The following is a 17204-nucleotide window of genomic DNA, read 5'->3' on the forward strand; positions in this document are numbered from 1 at the left end:
CGGTTGTTTGCATTTGACCTTCTACAGAAATGACCCAAAACCAAACACTAACCCAAACTGTAACCCGTTTTTGAATAAGCTTTTTCATTTTTAACACCTGTATCAATAGCCGTTCCATACACAAATATATGTATAATACATGTGGACTATGGGTAGGTGGGGACTGAGGTCGTGATTTCCATTTAGATGAACCAGCCCAGAATAGTGTTGTGTTATTCAACACAGGAGAGCTAAAAAGAGCTGGACTCACATCTGTTCAGAGCTGGACTGTCTATAATTTAGAGTTAGGGTTAGCTAAGGCTACCGTCTGGAGGGCTATCTTAAGTAACTGTCGGTAAAGGCTACCAGAGAGATGTTTGACCCCAGACTATGACCCTCTCTGTGTTGTCTAATGCAGTCGCATATCACAGGTCACATTCTGTAGACAAGGTGACCTGAAACCTAGTGATAAAACTGCAGGGCATTAGATGCTGGACGATGCTTTCTAAAAGACACATTAGAAAGTCACTTTAGATCTGTGTCACTGTCCAATCTCTAGCTAGGAGATCACAGAAGGACCAAGTACATTTGCATGTGTAAACTGGGAAAGTTCCAGTGACATAACATACAGTATGTAAACTATAAAAGTTAAATGTGAGCTTGGTATGATGGCTCCGTTATAGAAGTTCCACTATCTCGCAGTCCCAGATGAATCCAGACCTGCTTATCACAAATTATTCTCCACTCATGAATTCACCGTTTCCACCGTTGCATCAATCCAATCAACAGTGAAATATAACAATTGCTGCCAAGACTATAAAACCTTTTTTTAAACCTAACCCTATCCTTTCAAATCTCTGCATCTTAGCTTATTGCTAATCAGACAGCAGATTTACAAAATCAACAGTGCAAGTAAGGATAGCTTTTGGGAATTACTGTTAGAGAGATGGAGAAGATGGTGTAGGACAAGTAGAGGGAGAAAGACAGAGGGAGAGAGAAGAGGAAAACCGAAGAGGGACAGAAGTGATAAGAGGAAGAAAAGAGGCAGAAGTACAGAAGACAAGAGGGGCAGGGGTAGAAGTAAAGAAAGAAACAATTATAGAGAGACAAGAAAAGTGGTACAGAAGCAGAGACAGAGAGAAAACGGCGAGGAGTGCAACATCAGGAGAGAGTGAATCTTCTCCCCATCAGTAGGCTTCCTGGCACGTTTCTTTTGGTGTCCTGTGGAGGTGCTGCTGGCGCCATCAGTGGGGAGGCACACTGTCCCTGTCCTTGTCCCCCTGGCCCACTGAGTCCTTCACAGCTCCACAGAGCACAGCCCGTTAGCTCCGTGCTCGGGGGGAATTAAAGACTCTGCAAGGATACTCCATAGTCAGCAACTAAGTCTGCCCTCCATACCAGTTGGGGTGAGGGGGGGAGGGAAGGAAATTAGAAGACTGGTGTGTGCCATACAAACACACACACACAGTCAGAAATGTAAAATAAATCAAATACATACATGCATTCACTTACACACAATCAAAACATACGCATAATCAGAACCATTCAGATCCAAAGACAAACACTCGCACACATCTACTCTAGAGGAAAGCACAGGAAGTTCTCCAGTCAGTGTGTCTCCATCAGCACCACCATGTGCACCAGTATCTTCCTGCCATTTCAACCCTAATTGCATCCATGTTTTATCATGATGCCTTGTTATCTGCCAGGAGGCCCTTAGTGTCATTTCTAGGGTCTCATATCAGGCAGCCGATGAGTGTGTGAGAGAGAACACAGCCCAGTGACCCCCTTATACACATGACACACACACATGCAAGCACACATATTGCACACATGCAAGCACGGACATACTCACACACAACCATACACTCACAGTTGGAGAGGAATGAGATTGAGAGAGCCGCTGTCTCTTACCAGACGGAGAGAGCTAACCTAATGTAATGCCTATATTAGCCAGTCCCAGTCCCAGTGTACTACCTAACCCACCCGCCCCCCTGTCCTCACCAGCCCTGGACCTGCCATTATATGTTCCAACCAGGTGATGTCATCAGCAAATGGGGCAGAGAGAATGAAAAGCTTTCTATCCATCCTCGAAATGTTGATCCAGGGTCAGTGAAAGAGAGAGAGAGAGAGAGAGAGAGAGAGAGAGAGAGAGAGAGAGAGAATATGTGACAGGTAGAGATACAGGAGAGGATGGAGAGGGAGAGGGGGGGTAAAGAAAGAGACAGCGAGGGTGAGAAAAGAAAAGAGAAGAAAAGAAACGAGAGGGTGTGAAACAAATGATTGTGAGAGAGAAAGGTTGAGGGGAGAACGAGAAAGGGAGAAGGACGGAGAAAAAAGTGAGAGGAAGAATCTATCTCCTTGTATTCTGCCCAGAGGATAAAGGAACACTTAATCTCCCGTCTCCTCTCACACACTGAGCCCCTGATGCTCACAGACCGGCAAAAAATCACATTTCAGCGACCCCAACATCCTTCCAAAAAAAGGGAACATGGGGAAGGGAAGGCACAAAGCGCAACCAAGATTAATGCCTCTTAAAAGCAGTTTATGGAAAACATAAAAAAACAGACATAAAAAACATAAAATGAAGAAGAAAAAAAATTAAGTAGGACGGGATGCAGAGCTGATCTGGTTTTTGCTCTGGCACAAGAGAAGGCAAAACCAGAAGCTTATCTGTCAGTTAAACCAAACAGGAACAGATTTATCTTGTTTATTTCTTTAGTGTAGGTGCTAAATAAGGACAGCAATTGACTTAAACTCATTCAAACACTGTATTGGTATGTGTACAATATCTTGTGGAAAGACACAAGTACAATTTTCCGGGGTCATGTGCAAGACCTGACCTATGTCCCGGGATAAAGGTTAAGTAAATGTGCAGCAAAATTGATCTGAATGACAATTACAAAGCTAAAGGGAGAGAAAGGACAACCAGTCTTCAGAGATGGATGCTGAGTAGAAATGGGGAGTCTCCTGATTGGAGAGGAGGAACATTTTTCTTTTTTTTTAATAAATGATCCCTCTCCCAACCACTGTATTTCCCTTATTCCAGCCATTTGTCGATAAGATGCCCGGCGTGTTGCGAAAGAAAGCCAAACACATTGATTGGGGGGAAGTACTTGCCGTGAACCATGGCAGCCACACAGACAGGCCTCTTTATGGTGCAAGCAGCTGGACCTCCTCTGGGACTGAAGAGGAGGCTGCGGGGGAGCCCCACTGTGTGCAGTGTCGTCTCCCTACTCCTGATGCAGACCATGGGGATGAAGGGAGGGGGGGGCTGCTTCCTGGCCAGGCCTGGCATCCAATCATTCTCCGTGGCTGGATATTTACAACAGTAATGTAAGTTGTGTGCTTCTTGAGAAAAGACGATGGGAGTCATCCTTTCACTGTACCTCAAGGAGACCGACGGGAACTAAACTACCTACCGAAAGGGTGGATGTGGCTTGTGACTCTGCAGGCTAATTTCCCACCAGACACTCAAAGGAATCTAACCTTTTGTATATAGGCTATCTCACTGAGATAACAAATAAGTAAATAAATCTATTTCACAACAGAGACTATTTTCCACCATGATTACAATTAGCTTTTCAACTGACTCTGAGCGCCTGTCAAGCTCCAGATAAAAATATAGTGCTGAGGTGAAACTCAAGATTAAGAATCAGTTGAGTTTAATCCCTGTTCTGAAAGGTCTCTCTTTCACAAGGCAGCCACCATATCCCCAGATTAACAGCATCACAAAGGCAGCTATAATTCCAATGCTACTAATAATTCCTTTCGGAAAAACAGAAAAAGACTTAGTCAGCAACAATTTACATGTACTTTACAAACTAGGGTTTAATCATCTACTATGTACCCACATAGCAATACCTGTAACAACACATGGTGGTTAATGTGCCTTTAATGTAATTTGTTGCCACATGTTCTGCTTAAACATGTATTCTGAGCAGTAAATCCGATGGGAAGGTCAGTTGCCCATGGTTTATTTATCGTTTCATTTTATTATTCACTGTTTCCCTGGGTCCGTGTCAGAGACCAGGCGAGGGTATGTGCATCAGTCTGCAAAAGGCCCACAGAGCTCTAGGTCACCTAAATGTCACAACAGAAGCTGGAGCCTAGACCCCAGGCTGCACTCAGGGTGGATGAATTTGGGTGGAGGAAGGCCATTTTCTTATTCACATCCTCGTGTGATAACTGAAACTGACATATTTACCTCTGACCCGACACACAATGATCATAGTTGTCTATAGTTGTCTAAAACAAACACATTTGATACAGAAGAAGGTAGGAAAAATGGGATGAAAAAAAGAAACGTAAGAATGGATGTGTACTGTGACCGGGGTTGTGTTTCCACCTGGAGAGATTATAAATTGATGTTTTGGAGGACGTTCTGGAAGGGCATACAAGGTTTGCATTTGCCAGGTGACCAAAATTTTTTAAAGATACTCCCATAATGTCGTACAGTACATCAGCCGACAGCCGTATCGGGGAGCTGCCCGAAGCCGGCTCTTTCCCCATTTAGTAAATGTATATTTCCTATCACTCAATTTAATCTCAACTCCTCACAGATTACCATCCCTGTGCCAAGGTTAACATTTGGTTCTGTAAAATAGTCAGAAGCTAAATTGCATCACCAGAACAAAAAAAAACTAACACTGACACATAAGACATCCATCCACTAGCTGCCGTACGTTTCTGCATGCCGGGGTTTAAAGCTGCCCCAAGCAAGTGTGCGGAGGTTACATGGCACATTTCAATCACTCTACATCCCCGCCAGCACCCATACCCCAGCCCCACCCACCTTACCCCAGCCCCGCCTCCACACTTTACAAACCACCCTCGGCCATCCCTAGCCTCCCTCCATTAAATAAATTGTACTGTAATAATCTCTTATGCTGTGAGGCTGTAATGCTGGTGGATATGCACGACAGCCCCACTTCTGATTACCCCACTTCCAGGGCCTCGGCCGGAGCACCTGGTAATCCTCTGCTTTACCTCCACTCATTTAAAAGCTGATTCATTTAACAGAGAGCAACAACCTAAGAGCAGCATGATTCTGGAGGCGGGGTGCTTCAGAGATTGGAAGAGTATAGCGGAGTAAGAGACAGGACCAGGGGCAGACACAGGGGTAGGAGGTAGGCTTAGACAACACCCCCCCCCCACACCCCCCGCATCACATCTATAGACCTGCTCCATCACTGCCGGCTCGTTTTCAATAAATCAACCAATGTCAAGCTACAGGTCCCGTGAGACCCAAACAAATCAATACGAAAACGCACCCTCGAATCAACTGTAATCAAGCTGACTGAAAAGACAGTGAACACTGTCATCGAATCTGCTACTCCTCCCACCATACCTGAGATGTGAAGAGCTAGTCTAGTCGGCAGTGTGTGTTTGGCCTAGATGAGGGACAGTTCTACAGTGTGCAGTAGGGTCCTGGGTGGTTTGTCATCCAACGGCAGTTTTCTGACAGGAAAATTCTAGCCTGTCACAACTGTTAACGGACTAAAATCAACTGTGCATTGTCACTGTACATTAAATAACTCAACCAAAAGTCATCTACTTTGTAGTCAACTACCGTTTTCTACATTGCATTTGACAAATGCAGCAAAGTCTTGAACATAAATAAAGAACCAGGTGGCTAATGCCTTCTTTATTTCATCAGTGGCCTGTAACCTCTAAATGCTGCATTTTCCGACTTAAGACATTGTCACTACCACACGTACTGTATACAGTATAGGTTTTAGAAATAATTTATCATGTCATCCGTATCGCATATAGGGAATCCATAGGATTAATATGCTAGGCATCTCATCAGTGGGGCCTGAAGCAAGCTTAACTAGCAGGAACTGTGCTATGCACCAAGCGCCAAGTCCATTAGAATTCCGAATAAAAGTCCTACTTTGTCCATTGAATTAGATAAAAGCTCAATGTGCTTTTTGTCTTCTCAACTGCTCTACTTCTGTTTAATATATTCCACTGGAAAGGTATAGGGGGAGAGGGGGGAAATATGTCTTTTTAGAAAGGCATTTTTTATACTGCTCTTTTGGGAGACTACGCTGGTTATGATTTTCCAGTTTGAGAGATCGAAGCTCATTGACAGACTCAGGCAGGGCAGTCTAACCTCTCTTTCTGATTGTGTTGGCAGCAGAATTTCCTGAAGAACAACAGCGTTTAATTTAACCTTTTTTTTACAAAGACAAGTTGAAATGTTAAATGTATTTTCAATTCTCGCTCCACCTTGGGGATGTGGTGGAATAAAGAACAACCTCAGATGTGTCCTCCAAGCGCTGAATCACTAGATAATTAAAAGGTACTTGAAGATTTGTGAACATCGTTTTGCTGCCCATGCTGCATCACCTGTCATTAACCTTGTCCAATCTCTCACTGTTCCAGCCTACACAGATCACACATCAATTACCTCTGGCCTTGTCTGCTTGGTGGTGTGACTAAAAACTGGCTGGCTGGCTGACTGGTTGGTAGACCTACTTACTAAAATACTGGCTAGCCAGTTGACTGGCTAGCTGAAGGGTTGTCTTGATGATAAGATAACTGGTGGCCTGGCTGGCTGACTGACTGGCTGATTGACTGGATTCACTAGCTGACCTGCTGACTTGCTGACTGAAAGGCTGAATGACTTGCTGGCTGGCTGACTGACTGACATGCCTGCAAACAGGCTAAGCACACGTTTTTCCAACAGGAAGATCCATGCTCAGAAGTGAACAAGGCTGTAAGGCTTTGGATCTGGAAATGAGCCTAGAGATTGTATTATGATGCAATTTTTAATCCCTCTTTTCCCCTCCGAAGAAGTGCTCCTCCTCTCCCGTCTCAACGTTATACAATTCTTGACAAGAGGAAATATCACTGAATTACACTAGTCATGACTGTGTGACTCCTAGTGACACTTTAATTTGTACTCGCAATGTCAATTTTAAACACCATGGCTTTGATGCAGAGGAAAGGAAATAAAACGTTTAATCACAGAGGCTCGTCTCCGGCCATGCCCATTTAAAGGTCCTCCTTCATCTTCTTACATACTTTCACTTCAGACATCTTTTCACTTATTGCCTTCGATTTTAATCACACGCCTCTATGTGGCTTCGTTTAATTTACCCCAACAACAACAAAAACACTCACTTTCTACGCAAACTAATATGAGTCCATTGCAATAGTTATACAATACTTTGTCAGTATTGCAGAGCTCCTGCTGGGATCTTATATCAAACTAACTTATAATGTCCTGTCAAATTATTTTTAAGGATTTAAATGGACATGGATATTCAGTGTGTATCCATGAGTTAAATATCTATCATACAAAATGGATTTTAAGAAAATGTATCTATATTAAGTATTGGGACATTGGGTTCAAATGGATTTGTGGATATAATTAAGATAACTAGGCCAAAATGTATTTATGCATGTATAATTTTCATATGTCTAGAACAAAGTTTCAGGTGCTTTGAAGAATTCTACTTTTAAGTTTGTTGATTTAAAGTGTTTTTAGACTGCTTTCTTCTTCAACTGATTGTTGTCCTTCAATTGGACTAGGCCTAATTGATGACAAACACTGGTTCAATACTAAGAGCTAGTTTGAAAGTCAAGGTGTCAGAAATGAAGACAATACTACCTAACTAACCTGCCAGAAGTCAGGGTGGTTTTACTTCTCAAGTGATAGAAGTGTCCTACATTAACACTGAGAGCCATTTGCTTTTTGCACCAAAACCTTTTTTGTACTAAGATAATTACAGAGTGTTACATAGTAATACCCTCCCACACACCCAGAGCATGTACGCGCTTAACCTGAATCTCATGCCACTTGGCAAGACAACCGGACCAGAGGACATGTTCAGCAAGGCCCGAGGGAGGGAAGTCCTAGCGGAGATTGATAGCAGGGGAGAAACATGATGGAAGTGTCCAGCATGACGACCCCATGTAACGGGCTTGCTTCCACATGGGGAGGAGTGGAGAGGATGCAACGTGAGAGGTGGGAGGCTAACAGAGGCTTCAACGGGTGAAAGACACCGAAGAGTGACTAAGGTGTTAAAGGAGGAAAAGATGGAAGGACAAAAGGGGCCAATTGTGGTTCAAGCAGTATGAGTTGACATTGGGAAAAGGAGCTGATGGTCATTGAGGTAGGAGAGGGGTAACATATAATTGATTGCAGCATCTGTTATCAAGCACTAGCTGAATACCAATAATCCTCACCCCAAAAATTATCATCACTGTTCCTGTTATCAAACATGTTGGTGCAACGAGAAAACAGAGAGGGAGAAGGGTGCAGTGTCTCTTTGACATGCGTTGAAAATAAACAAAGTAATAGGCCTCTTTCTAGAAAATGTAAATTGTTAACTCATAAAAAACACATATGCAGAGATGCAGTCAAGCGATTATGGACACACACACATGTGTACAGACTAACCCATGGTGCCACACACAAGCAGTGTTGTCTCACTGGTTTTCCGAACGAAGACATGCACACCATCGTATGATGCAAAGGAGCCTTGTCTGTGTGTGTGTGTGTGTGTGTGTGTGTGTGGGTGTGTGTGTGTGTATAAGAGGATGTGCATATGTGTGAGTCCTAAAAAGAACAACAGCTATATAAGGACAGAGTGTTTTTGAGTATTTTGCCTTTTTACTGAGCCCATCTCGATGTATCCACGCACAGTCCTAGGCCTCAAGGCAGCCTCACTCTCTCTTTTTATCTCCCTCCCTCTGTCTGCCCAAGCCTAGCCAGCACAAAGTGGACAGACTTGTCCTTCTAAGCCTGACACACCTGCTTCTGTTTCTTGAGCATCACTATGACATGAGCCCTGCTTATATGATGGGTGACAACTGAGATATGATTTAATTCTACAAATGTAGGAAATGTAAAGACAAATATTAGACTGTATTCAATGTGAAGGCCAGGGGAAATATCTGTTGAGCAATTAGGGTTCTGCTAGTGTGTGTCGAAATACAACTATGCGGTTATGATATTGTCTTTTTGTAAAATAATGTAATAAAAAAGAGGTACAATAGATTCTTCAATTTGCTTGTTTTGTGAGCTGAACATTCCAAAAAATGGAAAATAATGGTGTAAAGCTGCCTACTTTCCTGAATCCAAGTAGACATTATATGGCAATTCAGTACACAACAAAATACAGTTAATAACCTTAATATGAATAGTTAGTTGAACTTCAAAAGAAAGAAATATGAATTCCTTTAAAATGATAAGATCAATGTTGACTATTTGTCTTCAATTGTACTGCAATTTGGACAATGTTTAGCTCATGGAGATGGGAATATTTGGGAGAAGAGTGGTAAGAATCTTTGAATGTCTGGTGTGTGCATGGGGGGGGGGGGCTAAAGGGGCTCTGGGAGACATATGGCCTGTAGCCACTCATGGGAACATCCATAATGGACAATCTCCATACTGCTGAGCAATCCAGACCCATAGATGCATCAGATGGGCCAATGACACATTCAAGGGCAATGCCTAATTAATAACAAGAGCAAGGAGGCTGCATGCAGGGAAAAAGACAGAGAGAGATAGAGAAAGAGAGACTGTGAGAGATACCAAGAGAGAGAGAGAGAGTACCAATGGACTGCCACAGTTAGCTTCTACAGATTCAGTTCATAGGTAAAAACGGACGACAATAAGTCAAAACAAAGGAGAATTCTTGGACAAAGTGGAAGAGCAGCTAAGGTATTATGGTTCCTAAATATTCCTTCCTGTCATAACTCATTGAGTGTTTACAAGATGACATAGGGAAGAATTTGTATCAGACACCACATGGTTTTACTGTCAAAACTGAAACAATGACACCATGGCAGAAAGAAATGTTGAATATTGTAGTCTCATTACATCATTACATCTTCTATTAGACATGTATATGCTGATCCATGATCACATTTAGCAGCTAGACCACAATCCTTGTCAAAGGAAAAAGAGAAGGACGGACTAGTGCACTTTTATTGATTACTGTATGTATTTTATAAGGTGACACATCCCAAAAGGCCTGTACCTGAGAAACAGGTGGAACTATGTTTCAGTATATCATCTAACTATACTGTGTGCCCTATAAAATACTACCTTGTCACATCTCATTATCAGTTGTTTGTCTTATTTCAATACATCATTATTTAAGTTGACGTAATACTTGTTTTATACTGTTTTAGAATATCATATAAGAATTTTTGAAAATAAATATTACTTTATTTAGTATTTTGAAATACTAACAATAGTACCAAAAATGCAAAAATACCCACTCACTTAAACGTTCGTTTTAGATGAAAGGCTACTGCGTTTAACAATGGAATTAGGCTACTGGAAGTATTGAACACAATACTGGAAGTATTGGACGTGTGTATCATTCTGTATAATTATGATATGCATTACGCATGATCCTGAGATAATGAGACTATCAAGACAAGAAGAAAAACAACAGCTTTGGCTTGTGGGTAAGTGCCTGTATCAAAGTATGATGCCACTTGATTAGCGCAGACGCTCTAATGCCCGGTTTGCGCGCAGTGAGTAGATTACCTGAAATCACTGTAAGGGTGAATTATCCAAAATCCAGCGGATTTAACCCGCTCTTGCTCCCGTTCCACCGCCTTTTCACTCCCAAACATCCTAAGGGAGAACTTGTTGACCCCCGGCTGCAGCATTGCCCCAAGCTGCCTATGTATGAATCCAGCCTGGTACAATCTCTCGTCGTCCGGCAGAATTTGGTCAATGCCATCCAACTTTATGAATCCTGATTGCTGATCGGAGGAACCATGCTGGGCACCGCCAACGCTGGTGCCTTGCGCACCTTGGTCCGCCCCGCCGCCAATAGCTCCAGGGGGGCTCTCCTCGCTAGGGGTGACATCTCCCTCGGTGATGAGACGCCTCTCTTCCGCCGAGTCTGGGTCGTGCACATGCCGACTGGTGATGGAGGAGAGGCTGCCTCGAAATCTCCTACAATCTCCGTTTGAGCTGGTCTTTATCGGTCTCCCAATGTCCGTCTCCATGATCACCGAGTCCCCACTTTTGGTCTCCCCGATGCCTTTGCAGCTTCCTCCGGAGGTCGGCGATGGTAAAGGTTTCATCCTTATACTCTTTCTCCGGGTGTCCTTGTCGCCGTCTTCCCCTTCGCCCATGATTGACGCTTTCTGGCCAATATGCTGTGGCAAACTGTAGAGCCTTTTACGCATGGAGGAGTGCAACCTGTCCATTATGACATTGAGACGGAATTAACCAATTTCAATAAAACAGACGTCCTGAATCGGCTTGTTTTTGTTAAGAATTATTGCCACGAAGCAATAGAGCTCCCTATCTGTAAGTGAGAACGAAGAGTCTGGAGCTAATCTGAGACCCTGGAAGCCTCACACAGATACACATGACACTGCTGCCTTTGCCGTGGTGCACAGACAGGACGAAGCTCCTCTCTTGCCTACCTGACAGTTTGCATATGCCCCCTCGCAGAGCTTTGACAGTCCGCTTTAGCATAACACTCTTGTTAGCCACTGCTAGGCTCCAACGTTGTGCGCAAAAGTGGCGAAAACAGGTTGAAGACACCTTTGCATGACATGATGTCAGAGACGTGCCGACGGGCGGCGAAAGGAGACGAAGAGGTCATGAACGTCGAGGGGGATGCTCTTTTTCCCAGATTCACCCTGCCAATAATAACAACAACAAACAAACAACAAACACCAAGCAATTATGTAGAAGACATCGGGCACATTTCCAAGGACCGCTGACATCACCGATCTATCGTCCCGTGCATTTTGGTAGCATTGTGCATATTCATGATGCTGATCTATTGGGTTGCCATAGAAGCGAGAACAGCAAATAAGCTCAGCCCACCTTTGGTTAAAGGGGTAAAGCTCTCCTTCCCATTCTTAAAACGTGCGTGGCCTTTCAAGTTAGCACTATAACCTCACAGTCTTGTTGTATTTAAAGCCCATGCTGCACACGTGTCCAGGATATTTATGCAATGTCTCACAGTTTGTCAAAGCATATAATTTGATAGCATATAATAGGTGGTAGGCTACGTGCAGCATCTGCTACAGAGATAGGCTAATTGTAATTGTGCACCCGTGTGCTCCAATTCACAACCACGCAGCTGCTGATTTATCATGAGACTTTGACAAATCAAACAGGTTTGTGGCGTTGAATGGATTTCATTAAAATGGAACGAGCCTGGTTAAGGTGGAAGAACAAGATGTGTTCAATTGTAACTGCATGGTTCCGATGGGCTATCAAAAAATATTACAAAAAATCAATAAGACCGCTGCAGATACACACAAAAAAAGGATGGCCTAATAAATGAAACGTGATTCCCTGTTTTCCCTCAATCTTAGCCTCTTTAATTTCAGAAACAACACCGAGGGAAATAATTATATTTGACAGTAGGCTAAACACTGTTGCTGAAACCCGTCTCTGAACTGAACAATTTGGTTTTCAGCTAGCCTGAAACGCAGCTTGTCTGTGATGTTTTCTACAGCATAAGAAGTTAGTGCAGTTTGTTAAATCAGCTATGGGGTCGACCATAGGCTGAGAGGCTACGCAACATACCCTATAGCCTGTGACACAACCCAGTATCAAAATGTGTAGCCTATCTAGGGTTCGAAATCCCCTAAGAAACTCTTGGGATCTCGGGTCCCCAAACATTTAATCTAAAAAACTATGTAGGCTATCTATCCGTATATTTTCCACGTTTAATTTAAGATTAGTTTACCTGATATTCACTCTTACAGTAAAAAGTCCTATATATCAAGCCCTACTGATGTGTTAGTTAACATCACGAAAATTCTGTTGTAACTTGCAAAACATTTAAAGTAAAAGCCACTCTCATTTCGTACTTAACCCATATGGTTGTCTTGCAATTAACTGATGAGGTTTATAGCAGCAGAGATAAAGTAGCCTATCACTAGCTCTCGCGCACCAATGTTTCCTGTCATTCCCGGGCTTTTTTTAAAAGGTAAATCAACAGCTAATATCAAGTGACACCGCCATTTTTGATTGCTTATTTGATGGCTACGGCTCAGAAATCTATATGGAAGCTCAAAAGATTTGGACGTTTTTTGCTCGGATCCAAAGACATGTGTAAAAATCCTTGGAAGGCAAGTCTGAGTTAAGATCAAAGTCCAACACTAATGCTAGCCTACTGTAGTCTTCTGAAATTGCTAGCTAGCTTCTGTTCTCTACAGTAGGCCTATGAAGCTACTGTGCTAAGTGGCTAAGATTGTCTAGCCTATATATCTTCTCTCATTATATGTCAATTAGCGAACAACAACTTTAAAAGTGTGTGAAAGAAGAGTTAAATCATAAAATAATAATCATTTTCACTGGTATACTCCAAAGATGTTCGAGTCAAATGAAGGTGCAGATGAATTGATCCTCACTATTGTGGAATCTGGACACATGCTGGTATCACAGGGGCAAGAGCTTTTGGTAAGCAAATGCAGTAGCACAATGGCAATAAGGCACATTTAGACAGGTTGGTCAATGCCATAATCTATTTTCGAATATAACAAGTAAATGTAAGTGTTTCTTGTGAGAAAGATGCGAGTAGAGTCCAAGTATCCCTGTGTGTTGGAATTGAGTTCTAGGCATATGGTATAGAGGACTAGTTAGGAATAGTCAGGTATCTCAACACAAAGGCCAGGATGAGTTGCTGATGAGTGACTACACCCATTGTTCCATCTACCATGGAACATTGAACGAGAGGAGTGGGCACAGCTGTACTATATAGCCAGGGAACCTGCCCAGACAACCAATCAAGTCAGAGTGTGAAGTGCTTTGACTTGATAGGATAGAAGCCTCTGATAGATTGTCGCCTCACAATATTAATGCTCCTGAGCACTGTCTTTCTACTAGCTGTTGGCCAATGGGACGTCCGCCCCTTATTGGAAATATCCCTTAACTGTCAATGCATGTAAATCATACCTTATAAAAATGCAGCTGTATAGGTGCTGGTGGAGAGCAGGGCAATCATGTTCCTGCTCCGAAGACATAATAGGGGGGATTCTCTCAGAATTTGGATGGAAGAAGAGGAATAGGCTATAGAAAGCCTAACCCCAAACAAGCATCAGGAAATTACTAGAAGAGTCATGAGAGAGTGTGCTGACTTGTTAAACAAATGTCATGCAATTCTTGATATGATCATTTGCTTCTATGAAAAATTGTGTCTGTCTAATCCTCTCCTAATATCTCAGCGATGAAGGATATTCTAAGCTGTTCTGAATCTTGAAGCACCATTACAAAATGCAGTGTTTATGTAACAGAGTTGGTGCAAAGTAATTTCATTCAATGATGTGCTGCTTGAGATTCATTTGGAGTTGCAACCTTATTTAATGTGCATATTGGATTGATTTGTTATTGTAATATTTTATCTTAAATATTACCAATAAAACCCCATATACCACTTGTGTTACTGTAAAACCAAGGTCAAGGACATCACTGTTGTAGTAATACAATATGCCAAATAGATGCTTGTGAAAATGACTACTGCTGGCTTGTTTGGGTATTATCTAGAAATCCTTCTGTTGGTCTTATGCACCTTATGTAACTCCTGCCTTTTTTGGTTGTTAATCATGACAAAATTAACAAACACAAAAATGATTCAATGACACACAGAGGAGTATGTTTATAATGACTTCATTATAGCTTGAACATCATTTGTGAAAATGTTGGTTCTGTATACGTAGTGAACCAACAACAGTTCAAAACTCCATTCAAATGCAAAAATGCTGATTCATACAAGAGCCTGTCTACTTTTTAAATGAAAAACTAAGCGTCCATGGAAAAATCACTATCATAAAAATAGCTACACTCATAATGATCTTAAGCAAAGGAACTATATAAAAAAAATCGAGATTGACCACTGCCTCTCTGCAGACGTGCTGATTAATGTTGTGCTTGGTGCCAAGGTTTAATTTAGTTCCTGAGGAAACAGAGCCCTCTGCAGACTTCATTATGTAATTTCAGGACAATTTTCTTCAGATGAAACCCTCTCCAATCGGCAGTTTGGTTCTCTGCTACGTTTTACACGAGTCCCAATGTGTCTATTTTACTCATGCTTTATAGTACTTGCTGCCAGAATAACCTCTTTGCCTTTGTTTACTTTTAGGAGGGACTCTCCTTACTTAATTCCCCAAGCTTCCTCAAAGTACAACAAAAATCTGACACACTATTATTCCGTGTGACTGTAAAGGTGAGAGTTGTGAAATATTTTACACATTTCTTTGCCATATATGTTTTTAACAAAAAATGCTCAACTAATAATAATAAGCTCTGTGTGGTGGACCTTATTATAAACAACCTAAATATATTTGTTATTGTTATGTTCATTACCCTTATTGTGCCACACCCAGTAGACTTTGCTACAAACAAACAATATGGAGTTTACCACTATTTCAAAAGCATTGAAGTAGGTGTATTTGTCACAGTAACCTTTTTAGAAAAGATGTATACTTTTTTCCTGCTCCACCTTTTCTTTTTTCTTTTCATGGATAAGGAAATCCTAGAAACAGTGACTTCATCACAACAGCAAACCCTGTGGTGTTGCAGTATTGTTTCCCCAGAGTACACACAGCCAAGACTGTGGCTCTGTGGCTTTTTTTGGCAGGATGGATGTGCTGAGACAACAGTGTAATTGGTAATTAAATGGCCTAGATTAAGTGGATCGGAGCCTGACATGAATTCTGAATAGTCTGGGCACCTATCGCCAGCTGTGAACAATGTTCCACCGTTTTCCTGCTAAGGGTCCGTCTGAAGTGAGATACATAGCCTGGCCTGAATAAGTGTTGTAGGACCTACTTCGATGTGTTGTAAAGTAAGCAGGATGTCATGATTTGGGATCTGGAGGTCAGGCATACATTTGAAGAGATGGGATATATTTGGGGTGATGGCACTGTCTGAGGTGTGTGTGTGGGTGTGTGTGTATGTGAACATGTGTGTCTTCACTTGTGTGTGTGTTTGTACCTGCACCTGTGGGTTGAAACGCAGGGGGAGAGTCGTCTGATGAGGATGCAGTTTAGTGGGAGCTGCAGAGCTGAGTCACTGGAGGAGTGTAGGAGTGCAGTGCTCAGACTGAAGGAGTACCTGCCCGTCAGTTCACAAGGGGGGGCTCCACCTCCACTCAGTTACTCCCCAGCTCCCAATCAAACCCCCACAGAGACCACCACTCTTCATCAACAGGTAGCCCCATCTGCCACACAGGATTTCTCGAAAAATGACTCAATCAAACTGAATCTGATGCTCCTAACCTTATTCTGGGAATATTGTGTTGGGTGTTTGTATAAATATTTCATATTTACCCACTTTAATCAGTTTACAAATGAAATAATTATGAAATGTATTATCTCAGTGCAGCAGTCAATACAAGACTATAACCTCTATTCTTACCATAAAATGGTTTAGCTGAAGAGTGTCCTATAGGTCTTCACTAGATGGTGCTATCTACAGCCATGTCATCCACATCAGTACAGAGGTGGCATTGCTACCACACAGGCCCTTTGATGAATTATACATTAGGCCTAATCACAATAAGATGTGGAGTAATACACAGGATGAGATTAATCTTTCACCTTAGCACAAATAAATGAGAGAAATGAGGGATGGTTACAGTTTAGTGGTTAGAGATTAAGAGGTTGAAAATTCAAATTACACCTGTACTTTACATCACTTTGGATTAAAGCGTCTGCTAAATAAATGAAGGAATACATTAAGAACACAAGTCTGAGTAAACGCCACACACTCACTGAAAGGGCTCGCTGTGAAGATGAAAGGTCTGTGATGGTGGAAATCTTTCAATTATTAATGGTGCTATTGATTAGTTTCTTAACCTCTGAAAAGCATTTCCCTCTAAAGTGACTGGCCTTCAGTTAAACCATGTGCCAACAGACCCTGGAAGGAGAAACGATGGGACTTGGGCCTGAAGTCACCCAGGGGTCACTGTCTGTCAAGCATCTAACACAGGTATACAATACAGATATGTATTTGACTGGAAATTGAATGAGACAGTTTGTATTAAGCTCATTGTGTGCAGACTGCATTGCAGTTTAGCTGTGGTGACAATTAACAACATGTGATGCCTTAGCACTTCCTGGGAGAGCGCGGTCTGTCTCTGCCCGCGCTGTACAACCACTGTGTCCTGCCACACGGGGAAATGGAACCTTTCCTGCGCCTCAGCCTGCTTGACCCCAGCTTCCCTGCCTTTGTGGAGGAGGTGGAGGGAGAGCTCAGGAGATTGCTCCAGGACTGA

The 17204-nt window shown here is 42.4% G+C and overlaps 2 protein-coding genes across 2 annotated transcripts in view; one reads left to right on the forward strand and one right to left on the reverse strand.

Annotated features, from left to right (window-relative positions):
* LOC124482118 (potassium/sodium hyperpolarization-activated cyclic nucleotide-gated channel 4-like) overlaps positions 1 to 11169 on the reverse strand; it is an 18013-nt gene extending 6844 nt beyond the window's left edge. The window contains exon 1 of the mRNA XM_047042484.1: positions 10496 to 11169. Within this exon, the coding sequence (XP_046898440.1) occupies positions 10496 to 11169 (674 nt within the window). The remainder of the gene's footprint in view (positions 1 to 10495) is intronic.
* A 2131-nt stretch (positions 11170 to 13300) lies between these two features.
* On the forward strand, positions 13301 to 17204 carry rec114 (REC114 meiotic recombination protein). Its single transcript, XM_047042857.1, has 5 exons — positions 13301 to 13390; positions 15069 to 15152; positions 15947 to 16138; positions 16844 to 16918; positions 17040 to 17204. Exons 1-5 carry the CDS (start codon positions 13301 to 13303, stop codon positions 17202 to 17204), a joined length of 606 nt encoding a protein of 201 aa, XP_046898813.1.

This window comes from Hypomesus transpacificus, chromosome 19 (genome assembly GCF_021917145.1).
Source record: "Hypomesus transpacificus isolate Combined female chromosome 19, fHypTra1, whole genome shotgun sequence".
Taxonomy (NCBI): domain Eukaryota; kingdom Metazoa; phylum Chordata; class Actinopteri; order Osmeriformes; family Osmeridae; genus Hypomesus; species Hypomesus transpacificus.

Bases quoted from the DNA above. Each gene is read 5' to 3' on its own strand.
- rec114 (XM_047042857.1), top strand. From the start codon at position 13,301: ATGTTCGAGTCAAATGAAGGTGCAGATGAATTGATCCTCACTATTGTG. The intron at 13,391-15,068 runs GTAAGCAAATGC...GTTTACTTTTAG, and splicing joins CACAGGGGCAAGAGCTTTTG to GAGGGACTCTCCTTACTTAA. The intron at 16,919-17,039 runs GTATACAATACA...GTGATGCCTTAG, and splicing joins CTGTCAAGCATCTAACACAG to CACTTCCTGGGAGAGCGCGG.